This window comes from Passer domesticus, chromosome 17 (assembly GCF_036417665.1).
Source record: "Passer domesticus isolate bPasDom1 chromosome 17, bPasDom1.hap1, whole genome shotgun sequence".
Taxonomy (NCBI): domain Eukaryota; kingdom Metazoa; phylum Chordata; class Aves; order Passeriformes; family Passeridae; genus Passer; species Passer domesticus.
Genome location: NC_087490.1, coordinates 79,157 through 98,624, shown reverse-complemented (window position 1 = coordinate 98,624; position 19,468 = coordinate 79,157). Strand labels below are relative to the sequence as shown.

Here is a 19,468-nt window from a genome sequence, read left to right as displayed (position 1 = left end):
TCCCCCATGCAGGAAGCTGAGAAAGGGCAGGTGGGGCACTTGGCACTGGTGAGCCAAACTTCTGGTCATTTTAGCTTTGAAAGGGATCTCAGGAGTCTTACTCTGGGAGAATAAATAACTCCAGGACATTTTTTGATTAAGTAGGCTTACGTGTGCTTTCCAGCAGTGAGTGCAGTTGTGTCCTTTACATGGAGCAGAAGTTTCTCCAGCACTCCTCTGACTTTTGGCTGGGGCAAATTCCAAGTGCTGCACTGTTGGATCCTTGTGCAGATTTTGGATGCCTTCATATCTGTGTCCTGACCATTACAGGTATTTGTAGTGTCTGAAGGATGACAGGATTTGAGAAACACATGGGTGGCATCCTCAAGCTTGTGTACTGTGAGGCTCTCTGCAGGGAAGCAGTTACTCCCTCCAATGCCACTGTCTGTGTTGATGTCAGCACCAGGTGCCACCATCGCTCACTTTGTTACAGAGAAGGCAGTGTCCCTGTTTCACATTGTGAAATAATGTCAGGCTTGCTTGCCTCTATTCTCCTATCTGATACCCAGTTGGATCCCAAATGTCATTTGAATGGGTGGCTGAAGCAGCAGCTGAAGATGATTGTGTGTCTCAGAGCTCCTTGAGCACTATCAGAGTCTTGGTTTTAGTCCATTTGACTACCAAGATAATACATTTGTTCAGATTTGCTCCCTCAAGTGATGCAGTCTCTGGGTTTGGATGCCATGAGTAGTCTGAATTTTTCTTTACACAGAACTCAAAGTGCTTTTGTTCTTTACTGTGCTGTAAGACACAGCTTGGCAATGCTTCCAGCCTTGCCATGAGCTGGAAGATGCATTTCTGTGCTGAGAAACCTGTTTAAGTTGCCACTTGTTCAACTTTATCTTTGGGAACTGCATGTTTCATGTCAGGCAGTCATTTTGCAGTGATGACACACACTTCCTTAGTCAAGGAAGTAACCATGGAAAGTGCATCAGCAGGGAAGAGGCTGATGGAGGAACTGCTGCTTGTGCTCCTTCTCACTCACAAAGCTGATCAGAGTGTATCTGGTAGATAGAGATCTTGATAGAATCATCTCTCCCCAGCTTGTTGGAGCTTTGAGTGTTCTACAGTGAGAACAGTTTCTCCCTTTACTAGTAAGACTCACATCTGCAGGTTACCAGCTTGGTTCCAGTGCAGAGTGAGATCTGCTCGATCTCTTGTGTTGTAAAAGGGCTGTCTGCTGCTTTTCTGGCTCAAATCATTCTTCCATGACTTTACCCCAGCAGCGCTGATCCTTGTCTGTCTTTCCATGACTCTTTGGTGACAGGAGATGAGCCTGGGCTCAGTCCTCTCTTCCTCCTCTGGCAGTGCTCCTGAGGTCCAGCTACTCATCCAGCACTTCAAAGGTGATGCCAGTCCATTTGAGAGAGTACTTCCTACCTCTATTTTCATTCAAGGACTCTTTCAGGATTCTGCACCTGAGAGGACCTGGAAGAGTAGGATACTCACCACTGTTGTAGGCCATGGGCTGAACAGCCACAGGAAAGCAAAGGACAAAGAAAATAGCTACAGAATATTGTAAAGGACGCTGCCTGGCCTTGAGTGGCAAGGCAGAAGGCATCTGAGACTGGAAGGCTTGTGGTAACATCTTAGCCACGGGTTTCTGGTACTGTGCTTTCCTTTATGAAGGGAGAGAGGTCTGTAGAAAGAAGAACTGATATGAACAAATAAGCTGATAGGAAGGAAAATTGCTGAAAAAGTCTGGAGTACAGATGCAGTACACAAGCTGTCACAACTGTCACAGTTCCTGGGCTCTGAATTGGTGATTTCCAGCATAAATGCCTTTTTATTAGCAACTATGCTTTTGATCCTTAATTCATATCTCTTTTCCAAGATGAAAACCACTGCTTTTGAGATTGTGAGTACTGCAGAAAGGCAAGTGGCTCTCCTGCTGCATTTGGAATGGGATGTTGGGATAATCCTGTGTGAGATTATGCAGGTTCTGCTGTCCTTGCTGAGGTTGTCTTGCATTCCCTCCATGCTAGATGTGAGGCTGCAGAGCAGAAGCAGAAGGTACCACTGGGAACTCTAAAAAAAGACTTGAAATCAAATGAGGAAAAGCAGAAACAACTGACAGAGAAAATCCGCCAGCAGCAGAAAAAGCTGGAAGCTCTGCAGGTGAGTCTGGAGGTCTCCAGCTAAGCAGAGTAGGTGTGATGGACTTCTATGTGCAAAGGGCTGCTGCTGAGTCTGAAACCATCTATGCTCCTTTATGGGGCTGGGGCTGTTGTAATAACAGAAATTTACCATCTCAGCTTGCATTTAATTTTCTGTTGGGAAAATGGAAATGACAGCTGAAGGGATGTCTTTTGAAGGACACAAAACACACCATATAATTGTTGGGTTTAGCCTGGAAAACTGCTGGGATGGGTTCAGGCAGCCCCTGGCAGCTTTTAAACATGAACTTTCTGATTTGGTTTTTTTTTTTCTTGTTGTTGTTTTGTTTGGGGGGTTTTTTGTTTGTTTTTTTGAGGGGGTTTTGTTTGTTTGGTTGGTTTTTTGTTTGTTTTTGTTTTTTGTAGAAAACCACTCCAATTCTATCTCAAGCTGACTTAACGAGACTGCCTCTGGAAGTGACTACACGGCCTTCAAGGGAGGTAAATGGGATCCTGCTGTATGCTTTTTACTGTTTTGTGCTTCCTTAGCTGTTCTGAACAGCAGTTCCCCACTCTTGTACACTTCCTCTCTCTCTACCCTCCTTTGTTTCAGCACACCCGAACTCAGCGCCCACGATCTCCTCCTTTGCCTGATGTAATCAAGAATGCTCCCAGCAGGCCACCAGGATCTTCACCTCCTCACAAGTCTTGCACTCACCTGAAAAAGAGCTCTTTAAGTCGTCCAAATACCAGCTCCCCAAAGCTAGCCAGCATGCTCTTCAAGGAGGAGGCCAGCACTTCCAGGACACACCATCACACTGTGAAAACTGGGAAGTCCAACAGCACTTTAAAAACTCTTGCCAAACCAAGTACAAGCATGAAGTCGCTCTCTGGCCAACAGAGCCCCAAAAGCTCACGTGAGACACCCAATCCAAAAGCCAGTAAGGTGCCAGCAGTAAGGAAATCTGCCTCTGGCAGATGTTTACAGGTAAGAATCAATGGGATGAAACCCCTCAGCTCTTCACCCACTGTCCTGTAAGCCTGTCTGTTCTGTATTGTGATATGTGCACTGTGGGCACTGCACAGGACAAAAGAACTTCTACTTTACTCTTGGGTTAGGGTGCCATTTACACCCCTTGAGAAGACTGGTCTCATCTCTTTCCTGTTAGACCAGATTGTTTCTTCAGGGAAAAAAAAGTCCGTGGAGTGGTGGCATGAGTGAGTGTTTGCATGATGATGTAGCACCTCTAAAACCTTCAAGAAAAGCTCACTAACTACCACTGGATGTTGGTTTTTTTTGGGGCGGGGGACATTTTTTTTTAATTTGGCTGCAAGAAGGTTTTGGTTGGAAGCAGGCTGGAATTAATACCTAGGGCTTGTTTGCTTCCTTCAGGCCTCCAGCACTCGAAAGAGGGCCTTGAACATCCCAGAGGATGGCTCTGAGGAGGAGGGTGAGCCCAAAAAGGAGAGGACAAAACGAGGAAAATTTTTGGCAGTGAAAGAAGAGAAGGATTCCAATGAGGTGGTGGTAGAGGTAAGAGTGTGCTCGTTTTCCCAGCAAAAGGTATTTGTCAGGTGTTTATAATCTTGATTGGAGGTGACTAATGTGAGCTCTCTCTGCTCCCAGCTCACAGACAGTGCTGGAGAGGAAGAGTTGTTGGAACTGAAGAAAGCACAGAAAGGTAAGAAATGAGCCTTTGGGCTGCTGCCAGTATCTGATGTAGAAAAGAACTGTCGTACCAGTTAAGCGTGTGATTTCATTAATGAGATTCTAAAATAAAAAATAGTGTAGATTTGAATTCCAAACCCCAAGATTACTCTGACTTGCATGAAAAATTTTGGCTGAGAACCCTTTGGTTAGACCAGTGGCAATTGTGACGTGGAAAGGTCTGTGATTGATGGTTGTGTCATGTTGTCAGGGGTGAGGCTGGGCTGCAGAGTGTACCTGTTGGCATGTTCACCCATCCTGAATGGATCATGCAGCCATGTCAGCTGGAAAATGCTCAGGACTGTATCCAGATCTGCTGCACTGCTGTGAGAGAAGAGTGACTGGGAGACCCCAGGAAAGGTGATAGCTGGGGTGGTACTGCACCATCTGCCAGAGCAGGGCATCTTTTCAGCATGCTTCCAGGGAGCTGTCTGGAAAGTGGCCCACTAGGGATATGTGGCAAATTTTCCCAGAGCCCATCATGAGACTGTAAAGCCAATGTCAAACTGCATGGAGTGCAGGAGAAATCTCCCATCTGAAATTGCCAGCTCATTTCCATGCATCTTCATGTTTCTCAGCAGGAGCTGACTTGTGTGCCCATTGTGTTTTGATGGTGTGCGTACTGTTTGAGGGCATTGTCACAGGTGTGCTCCGTGCTGAGGTGCCTGAATCTCTAGAGTTCTGTGGAATGTGCTTTCCAGCCGCTGAATGTTTACAAACACCTTTGCTTCCCTCTCACAGATAAGGGGCTGCACGTGGAAGTGCGTGTGAACAAGGAGTGGTTCACAGGCCGTGTCACAGCTGTGGAAAGGGTCAGGCATGCAATCCGGTGGAAGGTGAAGTTTGATTATGTCCCTACAGACACCACACCAAGGGATCGCTGGTAACTATCTTGAGCTACTGAATTTTGGAGGCTTGGGTTTTTTTTGGGAGGAAGGTTTTATTGCCATAAATACTGAAGACAAATATGCTGCTGTCATGTCAGGAAACATGTGAGGTCAGGAGTGTCCAGGGCTTCATAAGGAATGGGCATGACAGACTCCATCAGTCTGTCACTCTGATGCCAGCCCTGGAGGCAGCTGTTGTGTGTCTAGAGGTCTGTGTGACACTTGGGTACAGGTTCTGATGAAACTGTTAACCGTGTTTCAGGTATGTCCAATGTAAAAAAAGATCCCTGACATTCCCTTAATATTTTTTCTCAGGGTAGAGAAGGGCAGTGAGGATGTAAGGCTTATGAAGCCTCCCTCTCCTGACTACCAGGCTCCAGACACACAGCAGGAAGAGGAGGTGGTCATGGCTGAACCTTCTACCTCAGATTGCGTCAGAATCGAGCCTGACACCACTGGTCCCAGCAGCAGCCAAGAAACAGTTGACTTACTGGTCCAGATCCTTCGGTGGGTTCACTGCAAATCTTATGAGTTCTGCAGTCTGATTACTTCAGTCTGTTAAACTCTCAGCTCTGGCTTTGCTTTTTGTTTTCCTGCATAGGAATTGTTTGCGATACTTCTTGCCTCCAAGTTTTCCAATCTCCAAGAATGAGCTGAGTTCCATGAGCTCAGAAGGGTTGTTGACATTTCCCTTGGTGAGTTCAGTACTTCTAGAAAAGTAAGTTTATGTGTTTTCCCCACACATATTCCATTCTTGTGGCAAATGTGCGTCTTGATAATGCAGGAGCGCACTCTTGGAAAAATAATTTGGACCCTTGGCAGACTAACATAGCTGAGGAAAAGAATGAGAGCTCTGAGAGATGCCTTGAGTCTTGTATGAGTTGTCTGAGGATTTTTCTAATTACCATGCATGTGTGTGGGAATGCTGTTGTCTGCTACTATCTTAAATTCTTAACCATTGTTGTTAAACTTCTAAAAAATAGAGACCAGGTTACAGGACTGTAGAAGCAGGAGGTAGACATATCTGCTTGTTTTGCTTTCAGCCTTATAACCTATCTGGAGACAATCTTATAAATAATAACAAATAATTATCCCCAAATTCACAGAATATTCTGAGTTGTAAGGAAGCCACAAGGATCACTGAGTCCAACTCCTAGGTAAATGGCCCATACAGGGTTTGAAGCCACAACGTTAGTGTGGATTCAATCCCTTTATAGGCCATTTACTTCAGTGTGAGAGAACATGGAAGTAAACCCCTTCCCACTTCCCCTGGAGAGCAGGTTGACTGCCAGCAAGTCAGCTGCACACATTAAGACTTTTGACCTCTGTTTATCTGAGCACAGGACAGGTGGGACTGAGCTTCCACCAGCAGCCGGGTACTAGGAAGAATGTTACCTGGTACTAGTGCTGGCTGGAATGCAGGGCAAGGGAACTGGCCTCTCTTACTTTTTCTTTCTCCAACATACCACCAAGAGAGACCTTTCCAAGGAGGCACATGTAAAAAGCCACCTGCAGATGAGCACATGACCAAAGATAGTTCTGTTTTGCATTCCCAGACTTGCAGTGTGTGTATTGACAGTCTCTCTCTTGTCTCCTCCCCTGCTGTTAACTCTGGTATCTGCTGGCATTTGCTGGAGTTACTGTTCCTGCTTCTTCCATGGGACACATTGGTTGTGGCTGGGGCTTTTGGTTACTGTAGCTGTCCCTACCTTGCAGTGAGAAGCTGTGATGTCTGGGTGATCTGTACCAAGGATACTCACAGTTTACAGGGTGAAACAGGCCTGCAGCATACCTGTGGGTTCATGCTTTTTAAAGTACCCACTGCACCCTTAATCTAAATTCAAGCAGCTTTGGGGGCAGTTCTGGTATTGGAAGAAATTGAAAACTGTGTGAATTCTGTGCTGGCTGGTGTAGGCAAATCAGATGTAAATATAAGTGTGAGCAGAGTGTGCAGGGGCACACTGCAGGGCGGATTTGATCATGGGGGCCAGGAGTTTGGATCTTCTACAGCGTGTGAGTGCTCATGTTTTTGTGATGCTTGGTGCTTTCTCTTAACATGACATCTGTTGTGTTTTGTCTGCTACAGAAGGAATATTTTAAGCAGTATGAGGTGGGTCTGCAGAACCTGTGCAATTCATATCAGACACGTGCCGATGCCCGGGCCAAAGCCTGTGAGGAAAACCTCCAGAACTTAGAAAGGAAGCTGAGGGAAACAGAGGAGAAACTGCAGAAGTTGAGGACTAATATCATGGCCCTTCTACAGAAAGTGCAGGAGGTGGGTGAGGAATAGTAGCAAATCCTGAGCTGTCTCAGAATAGCCACCTGGCTCATCCCCTTCTGGCATTACAAGTGTTTCACTCCAGTGTCTCGCTGAGCTCCAACTTCCTCAGTTGGGAACAGCTTGGGCTGTCACTGCCCACACTTGGGATCCAGGCCGTGGGAGTCTGATGTGTGTTATTTCTCAGAACGATTTCTCATGGTGTATTTCTCATGTAATGCACAGGTTCTGTTCTCTGCCGTGAGGCTGCTTGAGAATTTCCCCAGGCACAGGCATAGACAGTGCTCATCAGGGAATTTTTGCCACAATCTTGGGCAGATCCTGAACTCCACATACAGAAATGCAAACCTTTAAACAAACAATATAGAAAAAGTATTGTGGGAAAATTGATACATTAGTTATACATTATATATTAAAATAGAAAATATATAATTAAAACATTTAAATAAATAAACTAACTTTAAACTAAAAAACTACTTCAATAAAATCAGGATCAACCTGGAAAGGCTACTGAAAGCATCTGGAAGCATTTTCTCCCTGTAAGGAAAACGTGTTAAATCTAAAAGAGCCCCAACCAAACCTGCCTCGACAAAAATCAGTACAGTAGTCCATCACTTGAGTGTGTTGTTTGAGCATCAGGTGTTGATGGGTTTCCTGTCTTTTGGATGCTGACAGGGAAAGCTAGGGATGCTGTCATGGCAAGCTGTCAGCAGCTGGAGGATGCTGGAGGTTGAGGCAGAGAGGTTGAGCAGGCCAGATGTAACAGAGGGTGCTAAGCTGCTCTGACTCTTCTTTTCTTGTGCTGTTCCTCAGTATTCACTTCTCACTGGTATTCCTTGTTGCTTTGGTTTCAGGACATTGATATTAATACAGATGATGAACTGGATGCATATATTGAGGACTTGATCATGAAAGGCGATTGAGCAGCTGCAGTACAAGTCATGGAGAAGTGCAGAAGAGCTGGCTGCTGCAAAGGGAGATGTGGATCTCTGTGCGGGTGGACTGAGGCAGCTGATGAGGAGAGAGTTTTTTAGACAGTGCTCGTGTTGGTGTACAACTTGGTCCTGTGACTGTACAACATTTGTACTGTTGGCAGGAAAATTTTTAACTTTGTAGCTATCTGAATCTCTTCCTTTTGTTTATAAATATTTATTTTTAAAAGAAATGGGAACTGTGCCTGATACAATAGGTGTTTTTAGTGATGTAGAAGTGTGAGTACCCATTTTGCAATTCAAGTATATTCATATGCTAAACCTGGGAGCTTGGAGCACTCTGCTTAGCTTACTGGTTCTCCAGCAAAAACCTAGCAGCAATTAAAAAATAAGCCTTGAGTTGTGGTAGAGGGTGTCAGGCTTTTTTTGTGGAAGATACTGAACTTGAGGTAGAGAAAGCAAAGCCATGAATTGGAGCTATAGAAAGGAGATGTCCTTGTATGAGTGTGAGTAGAGGGGATGGAACCTTGGTGGAACTCGAAAATTTGGCACTGGCACCTGTAATGAGCTTCCTGAACAGGAGGTTGCTGCAAGTGGGTGAAACTGCCACCATGGTACTAGCTAAGAGGCTGAGGGTCCTTCTAGAAGAGGATCACCTCCTGGACTGCTCACAGTGGACTGTGAGCATTAGAGGAAGAATGCTGGCGTTCAGGATCTCTGCTTGCAGTCACTTTATCACTCACTTCTGCTGCTGTTTCTTTGAGACATAATTACAGCATCAGAGGAACTCCTCGTCCACCTGACAATAAAGTGACCTGTGTTCTATTTTCACCCCTTCAGGTTTGTGTTGCTTTGATCAGTTTGCTCTACCAGGTAACTTTATTATTAGAGATTTCTAATTATTAGAGAGAGGCTATTTGGGGCCTTTGGAGCCCTACACCGCTGATTGGCATCTGGCACTGTGCTCACAGCAAGGAAAACACTTGTCCCTTATCCTTCAGCAGCCAACTCCTGGTAGGCAACTTGTGGCAAGGGAACTCGGTCAGAGTTTGTCAGCTGGCCAGCAGCTTCTCAGGCCTGCTAGGACAAAGCGTCTGTGGACTCCTGTTTGGAAACTGGAGTCCCCTGTAAGCTAGATGGTTGTAAACAAGCAAGAGGTACCCACTAACAGAAAGTCAGGTGGAATGGAACCTGGGGGTTGACACCAGGATGTGTAATAGATATTTTGCAGCAAACCCTTCCTAATTAAATATCTGTTGCACCAAAAATCTTTGGCACTAATTGTTTATAGTTCTGAAGAACTCCCAAGTTTCTACACACCACAGAAGAGGGGAAAGGCTTTTGCTTATTACTTGAATTCCAGGTGCTTGTCACAGCACATGGTGAGACTGACTGCTTCCATCCAGAATCTGGGCCAGATATCCCACAATAAATAAAGTTGAGGAGTATTCCCCTATCCTCATAAACCTTCCTGCACAAAGGGGCAAGTGCGTTTCTTAAGCAAAGGAACAGGCTCCACCAGTCTCCATTTCCTCACACATACTGGAGGTTTATTAGTTGTTATGATACACTGCAGTTTCTGATGAAAATAATCCGGAGAAGATGCATTTTTTATTAAGGTGAAAGAAGTCTTAGTCCTTCCCAGGAGACAGCAGACATTCTAAAGAAGTATCTTCACAGAGGCGTATACAGTTTCCTTATCAGTTTGACAGATTGTCAACTCTCAAAGCTAATTGCAGATTGGTCTTATTTATCAGACATGGAGGAAAATGCTAGCAGCTTCTCCTAGAAAAGTCACTTCCTTGAGTGCTTCCCATATAAAACCACCACATAAGCCAAATGAGCCCTTTGTCACTGGACAATAGTGACACTCTCAGCCCTCTTTCCCACTGTGCTTTTTCTTTGGCTGAATTTTGTGTTTCTACATAACTAGAACATGACGGGAACTTACACGTTAAAGCTCAGCTTCCGTCTTCTTAGTTTTGCCTTGGGAAGTCTTCTGACTCCAACAGAGAAACTCCCAGCAGCTTCAGAGGACCTGGAGCATTTTACCTTCAAGCTCTCTGCCACATTCCCTTTGCATCTGCTTCTAAGAGCAGCAGGAACAGCAGATGACTGATGTTCTTGCCTGCGGGAAAGTAAAGACAGTGTGGCAGCGAGGATCACTCTGGGAGAAACCAAGTGAGTTTGGGAAATTCGCCAATTCTTGATAGTTGCTGTGGATTAAAATGCTGTGGAAATGGAGAGGATGTCCTGCGTGCACAGCTCTGCAGAGGTGTCAAGTAACATTGGTCTGGTTTGGATGGAGAACGCTGAGGGGTGTGTGCATGCAGTTTTGGAGGTGTTCATTGTCCCTAAGAGTTCCTCAGTGCCCAGAGTTGCTTCTTAGCAAGGGCATGAGGAGGACTGTGTGGTTCCTGTCCTTTTGGAGCACTTCTTGAAACACTTTTTGTGTCTCCACCAGAGCTTTCACCTTGTCTTGGTTTGAAAGACAAGTGTCTGCCAAGGAAGGCAGAAGCAGCCCTTGGAAAGGAGACTAATCACCCCCTTCCCTCAGAATTATTTTAACTTTGAAATTAAGGGGCTTTCAGGCAAAGCTATGGGAGAAGGAGCAGCAGCTCTTTACGAGTATGTGCAGCAAGGCCAACAACAGCAGCTGTGGCATTAGCCACGAGCAGCCGCAGAGACTCAGGCCCAGCTTTCTCTCGGCCGCTGGCCATTTCCCCTCTGTGCAGTTCCGGGCGCGGCCGCCAGGGGCGCTGCTGGCTCCGGGCCCGGCGGCTGCGGCGCTCCCCCGCGCCGGCAGGGGGCGCTGTGGGGCGGGCCCGCTCAGCTCTCTCATGCTGTAATGGCGGACACGCCGGCGGAAGGGATGGAAAAAGGGCTTGATCCGCAAACCTCGGGGGCAGCCGACCACAGTGCCCCAGCAGGAACCTTGGAAGTGGCAAGCTGAAGCGGCAGGAACGAGCTCACCCGGGATAGCAAGCAAGAGGCAGCTGTAGCAGGAGCTGCGGGGTGTGCTGACAGTCACGGGGTGTGGGGTTACAGTCTTGCAAAAAAACCCTGGAGCAGTAGCGCAGGCACAGCAGGGGCTGAGCAGCAGCAGACCCGCTCCCAAACTGGGCCCAGACAGGCTCCCTTGAAGGAGGAAGGGGCTCAGGGATGCCAGGGTTTCCCCTGAGGCACCTCAGCAGACGGTGAAGTGTTTGCTAAGGAAGGTGCTCATAAGGTCCCAGTGCAATGGCCACTCCAAGGAGCAGAGCTCCACTCACGGTAGGAGGCAGCAGGAGACTGAACCCCGTGGTGGTGGCAAATTCTTCCCTCAGCGACCACAGCCTCTTCCCCCTCTGAGAGCTGAGAAAGCAAGAGAGCTAGGAGCTGTGCCCAAACTCATTTTCCCCAGCCCAGTCCTCTCGGTATCTCTGCCCTCTGAGAGAAACCCTGTTGGAGTAGAGGGTAAGAGAAGTTCAGCCAGGTGCCCTCCTCCCATGAGCTTGGCAACTTCTTTTGTCTCTCTTAAGTACCAGTCATATTTTACTAAGAGACACATGGGACAAAATTCCATGACAGAAAGAAATAGAAGGGCAAAATACTAAACCCAAACACTCCCCCAATTAAAGATGCAAGCAATTGCCATCACACAGAGCAGCTTCTGTGAGTACCGGTCTCAGTTCGGAGACAAATTCTGGGAGAAAAATGCTCTAAAATTACTGTTTTTCTCTAACGAGAGAAAGCTTCAATTGACACGTGGAGAGAGACTGTAAAACTCATAATTGCTTTTAAAGTAGGTATGGTTTTATTTGGCCAGATGCATGGCGATATCTCCACAAAGACATGTGTATCCCTTGTACAGAGGCAGTTTTATCACCTAGAATGTTACATATGCATCAAGTTTCACAATAGATAATTTCCTGGCTTCCCTCCCTCTCCACTTTGTATGATAATAAATTTATCAGTCCTTTGGGCCTGCACAGTTGTCTCTGGTGGTCATCTGGGGGGTCTCAGGGGTTTTAGGGGATGAAGTATGGTGTCTTCCTTAGGACTGACCTTTTAACCCTGCTGCCTTGCATGTGCTTACTGATCTTTTGGCCACTGTCCAAGCTAGGAAACCAGATTCATCTGGTTTCAGGGGCCCAAGGAGCCTTATTATCTCAGTATCCTTGCATACTGTATTCTCTTCTTGATAAACATCTTTCTCCTTATCAGGCATCCTTGCATTCTTTCTTGCTGTTTTGCACGTATTCTTTTCCTGTATTCTTTTCCTTTCTCACACAACTAAGGATGCAGCAAATGTTAAGCAATGTCCATCATCTATGTGCCTATTCTTAATACCTTCTAATTTCTGTGATTAGTGTATATCCTCTAGTTTCTGATCCCATGTTTCAGTCCCCCCTTTTAAATAAAGTAGTAAATTCTTTTACTTAGTAAAAATTCCAATCCTTATGGTATGTGTCTTCTAATGCTTTACCATGTACTCGGGATAAAGAGGTTAATATTGCTACTCCTTTTAACAGTCTCCAATTCCAAATAAGTATTTCAAAATACAGTGTTAAACTTATACCAACTAATACTAGTAAAACAATTATGAGGTGTGTCATGGTTTGACCCTGGCACAATGCCAGGGCCCCCATGAAGGGTATATTTCTAAAATGGTTGCTGTGAGATGTGACCCGGGAACAGAACAAAGCAGGCTCCCATTCGGGGATGGAGGGAAAAACACAACACTTTATTTATTACAAATCTAAAAAGGAACACATACCAAGCTAAAAATGAAAACCTTCCAGATACTTTCCTCCTCCCCCTCCCTTTTCTCCACAGATTCACCATCCCTCAAATTATCAACCCTCAAATCCATCAGGGAGAGAGGAGTCCCCCCTTGCCTCATGGGCCTCCCCCGGAAGCACAATTAAAACCTCCTGTGCTTCCGCATCATCCATGGCCCCACCCAGGGAACATCGGCCCTCGTGACTTCTCCCCCCATGTCCAGTGCTCTCACCACTGGACACGGGCCAGGACTGCTTTTAGGGCTCCCTGTTTAAAGATGTTCTACCCACTTCCAGAAACAGCAGTCTCTCAACTTCGGGACACCCGTCCCCCCTACATTTCACCCCCTGGGGCCGAGGGGCCTCATGAGCAGAGATCTTCCTCTCCGTGGAGACAGAGGGCATCTCACACCCCCTTCAGCCGTTTCTGTTCACGTCGCTGCTTCACTCTTGACTCCCAGGTGTTGCCTCCCCCTAAATACAGTCTCTGGGTCACAGGGAAAAAACACGGGTCTGTCCATGGCTATACAAGAAAGAGTCCAGCCCAAGGCCACTCCATCATCTCTTACACTCAGGATTCTTCTCTCCTCTTCCAGCTTTCCTCACGCTTGCCCATTTCATCTCCCATCTCTCTCTCACCTCATTCTGATTCAGGAGGATCAGTATTTGTAAGGTTTCTATTAGTCTACAAAGGGGTTAAAATCTTCACTTCTGCCTGTCCAGGACTCCCACAGCTGCCGGGCACCTTCTCTCGACGCATCCCCCGCTTCTGGGCGGCTGAGCTGCCAGCACAATCTCTGTCCCTCTCTCCGGGGGGGCTGCCCAGACATCTCAAGTCTCATCAACCCCTGTATGTTCTCCTCCACCTCTGCACCTTTTGGGGCTCCCGGCCTCCTCCCTGTCATGGCCTCCCCCTGCCCCACCCAGACGCAGCTGGGCAGGGGAGAGGTCAGACCTTACTCACCAACGCCGGATTCCCAAAGAGGAAGTTCTCTGGGAATCTCCTGCTTTTAACCCCCGTGTGTTCTCAGAGACGTATCCAGATCCTCAATGGCCACATCACATGCCAATTTTGAATTTGGCCACTGATTGGCCCGACTTAGACCTTTCCAGAAACACATTTCCGGGCCAAACCACGACAGGTGACATAATGTATTTAGGATTCCAGCTGCAATAGGCAACCATCCGAAAAGTGAATCCCACTAATTGTGACTTGCATCTTGTTTTACTCTTTGGAGAACCTTGTTTATTTCCTTTGCATCATGATGGACAGTAATGAAAGTTTCCTCTCCAGATTTCTGAATATCCTTTAGAATTTTGAAAAGGTCCTGACGCTTAATTAATTGTCTGATTAGAATGAGGTTTGTTCCAATAGGTGGGGACAACATGTGATACATCTTATTGTCAGACTTAATTAGCTGGTGAGAAAGAGAAAGAGAAAGTCACACCCTAAAATTTCAACAAAGTTACAAATACAAAGGTTTAAATGACTCTCACTGAGAAGTTCATTGTTCTTGTCTATTTTTATAAAAGTACATGCAGTTCTCAAATACAACCTTGACAAATATATATACAAGCACAGTCCTTTGACTAGTATTCGGATGAATTTCAAAGTGACAAACACCCTGTTCAGTATCAAGACGTATATCTTGAGCATCGATTGTGTTACTCTCACAAATGAATCCCTGTTGTTCCCAGGTAACGCAAGATTCTAGATTCACAGTTTGCCATTTTTCATTTACTCTTTGTGCCAATGTCCTGTGTTCTGAAGGGTAGAGCACTGATTTAGTCCTAATGCTATAATAGGATGAATAACGTAAACTGTGGTGTTGCATACGGTGAACACAAAAGCATTAGCTACATTATCACTTAAGTCACAGGTGAAGTTTACTTAAAGTCCACCAAGACTGAAATTTCTTTTCAAAATCCATAGCATTGTCCCAAACGGCTTTTTGAGTCTCAATTGGTAAAGCTCCTTCACTTCCTTCTCTCATAATTGAAGCAGTTGTTGATTGCAACCATAATTGTGCTTGTATACAACTAAAAGCCAGAGACACATTATCTTGAGCCATAGCAAGTGCATCTATAATTAATCCATGGTCTTGGTCTTCTGCTTTTTTCACACTTGGTAATATTTTCGAAACCTGCCACTGACTGGTTCCCAATGCTAACAAGATGACCGTAAGGGTTGTTTTAATTTTGTTAGATCACTTGTCGCAGTGGCCAATTTATTCACTAATATTTCTGAATCAATTCCATTCAGAACTCCCAGCCCTGTCCCTAATATTCCACTCAGATCTCTTCACATTCCACCTCTGGTATATGTCTGCTTTTGCAACCATGTCAGCCAACCCTCAAAGGATGTCTTTAGGAAAGAAGAGCAGGCTGGTTGAATTTCAGAGATGTTAGTTTGCATTAATAATTCAACACACTTAAGAGAATTCTGGTTTAAACAACAACTGCTGTTGGCCTGTCTTCCTTATTACATATGGGCCAATTTTATAAATTTTGGGTTCAGGCCTAGGTGCCGTGATTTGGGTTTGGGCTGGAGTAATGGGCTCAGCTGTGGCATTTATTTTAAATTTGAAGGTGAACCCAATAGTATCGTGGGCCCAGTGACAAACCACCTCAACGGTCTGTACTAATGTAAAGTTATACCAACAGTCTGATTCACTTGAACAACTACAAATCTCCAGGTGTTTGCCTGTGGGAGAGGTTGAAACACTAATTTGGATTGCTTTCTTATGATCTGTTCCATTAATCATCTGACACCCTATCCTAATTTCCTCTCCTATAGTCCCATGAAGTGACCATAATCTTTGTCTTTGCCACTCTTGCCTTCCATATACTTGGTTTTTGTGCATGGCTACAGTTGACAGGTTTAGATTTTTTATATCAGAATATTCTCCCATGAATCTAGTGTACCCAGTAAAAGCTTGGCACTAAGGCCACTCAGAATTATCCTGGCTAGAGGTATTTTCTAGTTCTGGTTTGGTTTAGGGCAAATTTGGGAGAAAACCTCCAAAAGGGCCCCCCCCCAGAAAGCAAGCTCACACGGCCCTGTCACAGACATATTTTATGAAAAATCCTTTTGCCAGAATCTTTTCTCCTGAGAAGCTTCAGCTTCTCCGTGTTTTGCTGCTTCAGAATGTGATTTGGAGAATTGTTTACCCAGCATATGAAACTGTTTTTACTTGATGATCAATGACAGCCACCTGTGTCAAGGCTGTGAGCAGTCACAGGACTTTATTATCATTCTATTCCTTTCCTTTCTGGTCTTCTGATGGATCCTTTATCTCTATTCTTTTTAGTATAGTTTTAGCAATATAATACAATATCATATCATATCATATCATATCATATCATATCATATCATATCATATCATATCATATCATATCATTATAATAAATCAGCCTTCTGAAACATGAATTCAAGATTCTCATCTCTTCCCTCATCCTGGGACCCTCGAAGACACCCACACAGCCCCTCCCACCAGCCAGTTCGGGAAGAATTTCCTTGGAGAGAAGTGGAAAAAAATGGTTTATTTAACAGGCAAAGCACTCCCCAGCACAAGAAATGAACAGTACTGGGTGACAAAACTCATTCACCACTCTGAAGAGATGACAAATTCCGAAAAGTCTCTCCTGGGAGTGGTAACTCTGTTATCAGTCCCCCTGGTGCTGGGAATGGCTGCTGCCCAGAGCAGACCCCAGTAGGCCATGAAGTGTGAGCTCTCAGTGTTTCCCTGGGTCCTGGTCTGGAGCAGGTTTGAACGGTTCCAAGAAAAGTGAAAGGAAAACAGTCCAGGGAAAACTTGGACTGGTTCAGCTTGCTAAACTATCTAAAAAGCAAAAGGAGTGCTGTGTTCTGTCCTGTCTGTGCCCAGAAAACAACAGTGGAGTTCTGTGTTCCAGCAGACTGTGGGGGAGAGCTGCTGATAAAGAAACTCCATGCTGCTTCTTCTCCCCACCTTCACTGTGAGAGCCAGCCTTTAAGGCACAGAATATAACATCCAGCATAAACAGAACCCCTGACTGGGTATACAAGCATGATAACGTCACCCTAGGACTCTAACAAAACAATTTTCTTGATTAAATTCCTGCAATTGCTAAAGGTTTGCTAAACATTTTCTACCCCAATATACTTATTTTGTTTGAGTGAATCTTAGTTCATCACCTGGCGTTACTCTCCAAAGAGCCTCAGCAGCTTTCTTTATGCAAGAGTGGTGAATTCAGGCGTTCTGCTCTTGGATCTTAATTGCAGTAAAGTGGTGAGAGGCACTTGGAACAGTCCTTCCCACTGCGGCTCCAAGGTCTTTTCTGTAAGACACTTGACAGACACATAATCCACAGGCTGTATGTCATGCACTGGTCCATCTAGACCTCTGCTCTGAGTTCTAGCCACATGTTTTTCAATTTCTCTGAGTTGCTTCCCTAGGGCTACCATATAAGCAGTCAGTTTTTCTTCCCCAGTTTGGGTGGCTATCCCTTTCTGCACACCATATAGTCTCCCATAAAGCATTCTGAAGGGGCTCAGCTTTTTAGTTCTGGGCTTATTTGGGAGTCGCAGCAATGCTAGCAGGAGGGACTGGAGCCAAGGCAAATTAACCTCCTGCCCTAGTCTCACCAACTTGGCCGCTTGACTGGGGACAGTATGGCATGTGAAATTCCCAATCTATGCCCAGAAGTTGACTGACCTGCTGTACTATTTTTAAAATAAAATGTGGTCCCCCTACCTGAGGATATTGTAGCTGGAACTCCAAAGTGTGGTATTATTTCTTGCAACAGCACCTTGGTTACCTCCCGGGCTTTGGCAGTCCTGGTAGGGAAAGCCTCTGGCCATACCTGAAAAGGTATCTGTTAGTACCAACAAATATTGATACCCCCCTTTTCTTGGTAATTCTGAAAAATCAATTTGCCACTGATGACCAGGTTCATGGCCCTTTCCAATTTGGCCCAGGTTTGGTTTAGGGGTATTCTTGGGTCAGTCTGGAGGCAAAGTTCACACTGCTGGGTTATTGAATGCATTGTGCCCTTGTCACAGGGAATGATTGGCATCTGACTCCATTGATTCAGAATGCTGAACAATTGCTTTATTAAACTATACTATATTACATTATACTATACTATATTAAAGAGATACTATACTACAAAGAGATACTACAGAATACTAAAGAAAAACCTGTGACTGCCTGCCAGAGCCAGGACACAGCTTCAAGTGATTGGTTAATTTATATAGACAACCATCACCAGAATCCAATTACCAAATCCTTTCAGGTAAACCATCTTCTTAACACATTCCACATGTGCAAAACAACAGGAGCAGAGAATAGAGAAAATAATTGTTTTAAGGTTCCTCGCTGCAATTCCCAGGAAATATCCTTGGGAAGTTGTGCCTTCCTGCTCTCTATGAAGAGAGCTGTGGCTACACCGGGCCACTTGAGTAACAGTGACATATAAGTTCCTGGCAGTGATCCTTTTGATCAAATAATTATACAAGGCATCAATTCCCCAGTGTGTTTTCCAATGTTCCTCTCCTACTAATGGCCATAGTAAATGGAAGGGGATAACCAGTTTCCTTTCTGCTGTAACAGCCCATCCTTCCTGGTTATATATGTTCCATTTTGATCCTCAATTACCTTTCTATCCTTCTAATTATACACTGGCTTACCTTCTAGGGAGATTTGGCCATCGGGAATTAAGGCTCCTTCTATTGTTACCTCACCTTTTGCTGCTTCTTTTGTCTCTCTGTCTGCCAGTTCATTTCCCTATTCCAATTCTGAGCTCACTTTCTGATGTGCCTTAACGTGCATGATTGCCACTTTCTCAGGCATTTGAACTTCCAATAGTTGTATTATTTCTTGTGCATGTTTAATGTTCTTCCTTGCAAATTTAATAGATCTCTTTCTTTGCAGATAGCCCCATGGGCATGCACTACTCCAAATGCATATCTTGAATCTGTATAAATAGTTGTTTTCTTTCCTTTGTGTTATGGTGTGTTGTCATGGTGTGCCTCAGTTTCCCTGGTTTCTCCCTGAAGTTTCCTTCCTCAGGTGGTGTGTCAATCATCTCTCCTTTCCCCCACTCCAACTCCTGCTGCACACTGTCTATCAACCCAGAAATTCCAGGGGAGGATCGAGGGATTGGCAGGTTCAAAGGATGCTCTCCACCCCTGGGGGGCCATTGGCCCATCCACATGTTCCTCTCACCTGAGACCCCCTCCCCCCATACCTGGTTGGTGGTCCTTTGTAGTGGTGTTTATTTTCAGATTGTAATATGGTTTGTTCCGTGTACCCCCCTTAGTTATAGTGGTTCTGCCCTGAGTCTCTCTCTCCTCGATCACCCCGTCCTTCTAGTCTTTCCCCTCCCAGTTACCTTGACAACCTATGTATCTTCCCCTAAACCCCTCCCTGGTGCCCTGTCCGTCACTCAATAGCCCAACCTTCCCATCTAGAATCTTCTACCCAAGGCATCGAGTGATTGGTTCAGGGACCAAGGCCCCTCCCCATGCTCTCTCCTATTAGCCATCCCATTATGTCAGTCACCCCCACCTGACACCCCTCTGTTTCCCCGTTGGCTGTTCACCCCTCTTTAAAAACCGCTGTAAGACCTCAGTTCGAGGTCTTCGGATGACAGTTTCCCTGGATTAAATCTGGATCGTGCTGTCACCGAAGTCCGTCTCCTGTCTTCTGTGGGTAGCAGCCCCTTCTCTTCGTCGCGGATCCTCATCCCATAAGGTGAAAGCCTTAGGCGCTCTCCTGACAG

The 19,468-nt window shown here is 45.5% G+C and overlaps 1 protein-coding gene and 1 long non-coding RNA gene across 9 annotated transcripts in view; one reads left to right on the top strand and one right to left on the bottom strand.

The window, feature by feature from the left end:
* Positions 1–8,771, top strand: part of MORC2 (MORC family CW-type zinc finger 2) — a 48,780-nt gene extending 40,009 nt beyond the window's left edge. For 5 of the 7 annotated variants that reach the window (XM_064392775.1, XM_064392776.1, XM_064392779.1 and 2 more), the window contains 10 exons: positions 2,025–2,157; positions 2,562–2,636; positions 2,749–3,123; positions 3,529–3,669; positions 3,763–3,817; positions 4,585–4,726; positions 5,046–5,237; positions 5,332–5,425; positions 6,817–7,005; positions 7,863–8,771. In XM_064392775.1, the coding sequence (XP_064248845.1) occupies positions 2,025–2,157; positions 2,562–2,636; positions 2,749–3,123; positions 3,529–3,669; positions 3,763–3,817; positions 4,585–4,726; positions 5,046–5,237; positions 5,332–5,425; positions 6,817–7,005; positions 7,863–7,931 (1,465 nt within the window). In that variant the 3' untranslated portion in view covers positions 7,932–8,771. Of the gene's footprint in view, positions 1–2,024; positions 2,158–2,561; positions 2,637–2,748; positions 3,124–3,528; positions 3,670–3,762; positions 3,818–4,054; positions 4,204–4,584; positions 4,727–5,045; positions 5,238–5,331; positions 5,449–6,816; positions 7,006–7,862 lie in introns of those variants that run through there. The other 2 variants (XR_010348791.1, XM_064392778.1) reach the window with 2 other exon arrangements.
* Positions 8,772–16,231: 7,460 nt separating this feature from the next.
* LOC135282750 (uncharacterized) lies at positions 16,232–17,902 on the bottom strand. Of its 2 annotated transcripts, XR_010348794.1 has the most exons (3): positions 17,886–17,902; positions 17,440–17,548; positions 16,232–17,033 (listed from the first exon to the last, which is right to left on the bottom strand). It is a non-coding gene; the product is annotated as an uncharacterized LOC135282750 (long non-coding RNA). The 2 variants fall into 2 exon arrangements; XR_010348793.1 differs by having other exon boundaries at positions 17,440–17,895.
* Between the last annotated feature and the right edge of the window lie 1,566 nt (positions 17,903–19,468).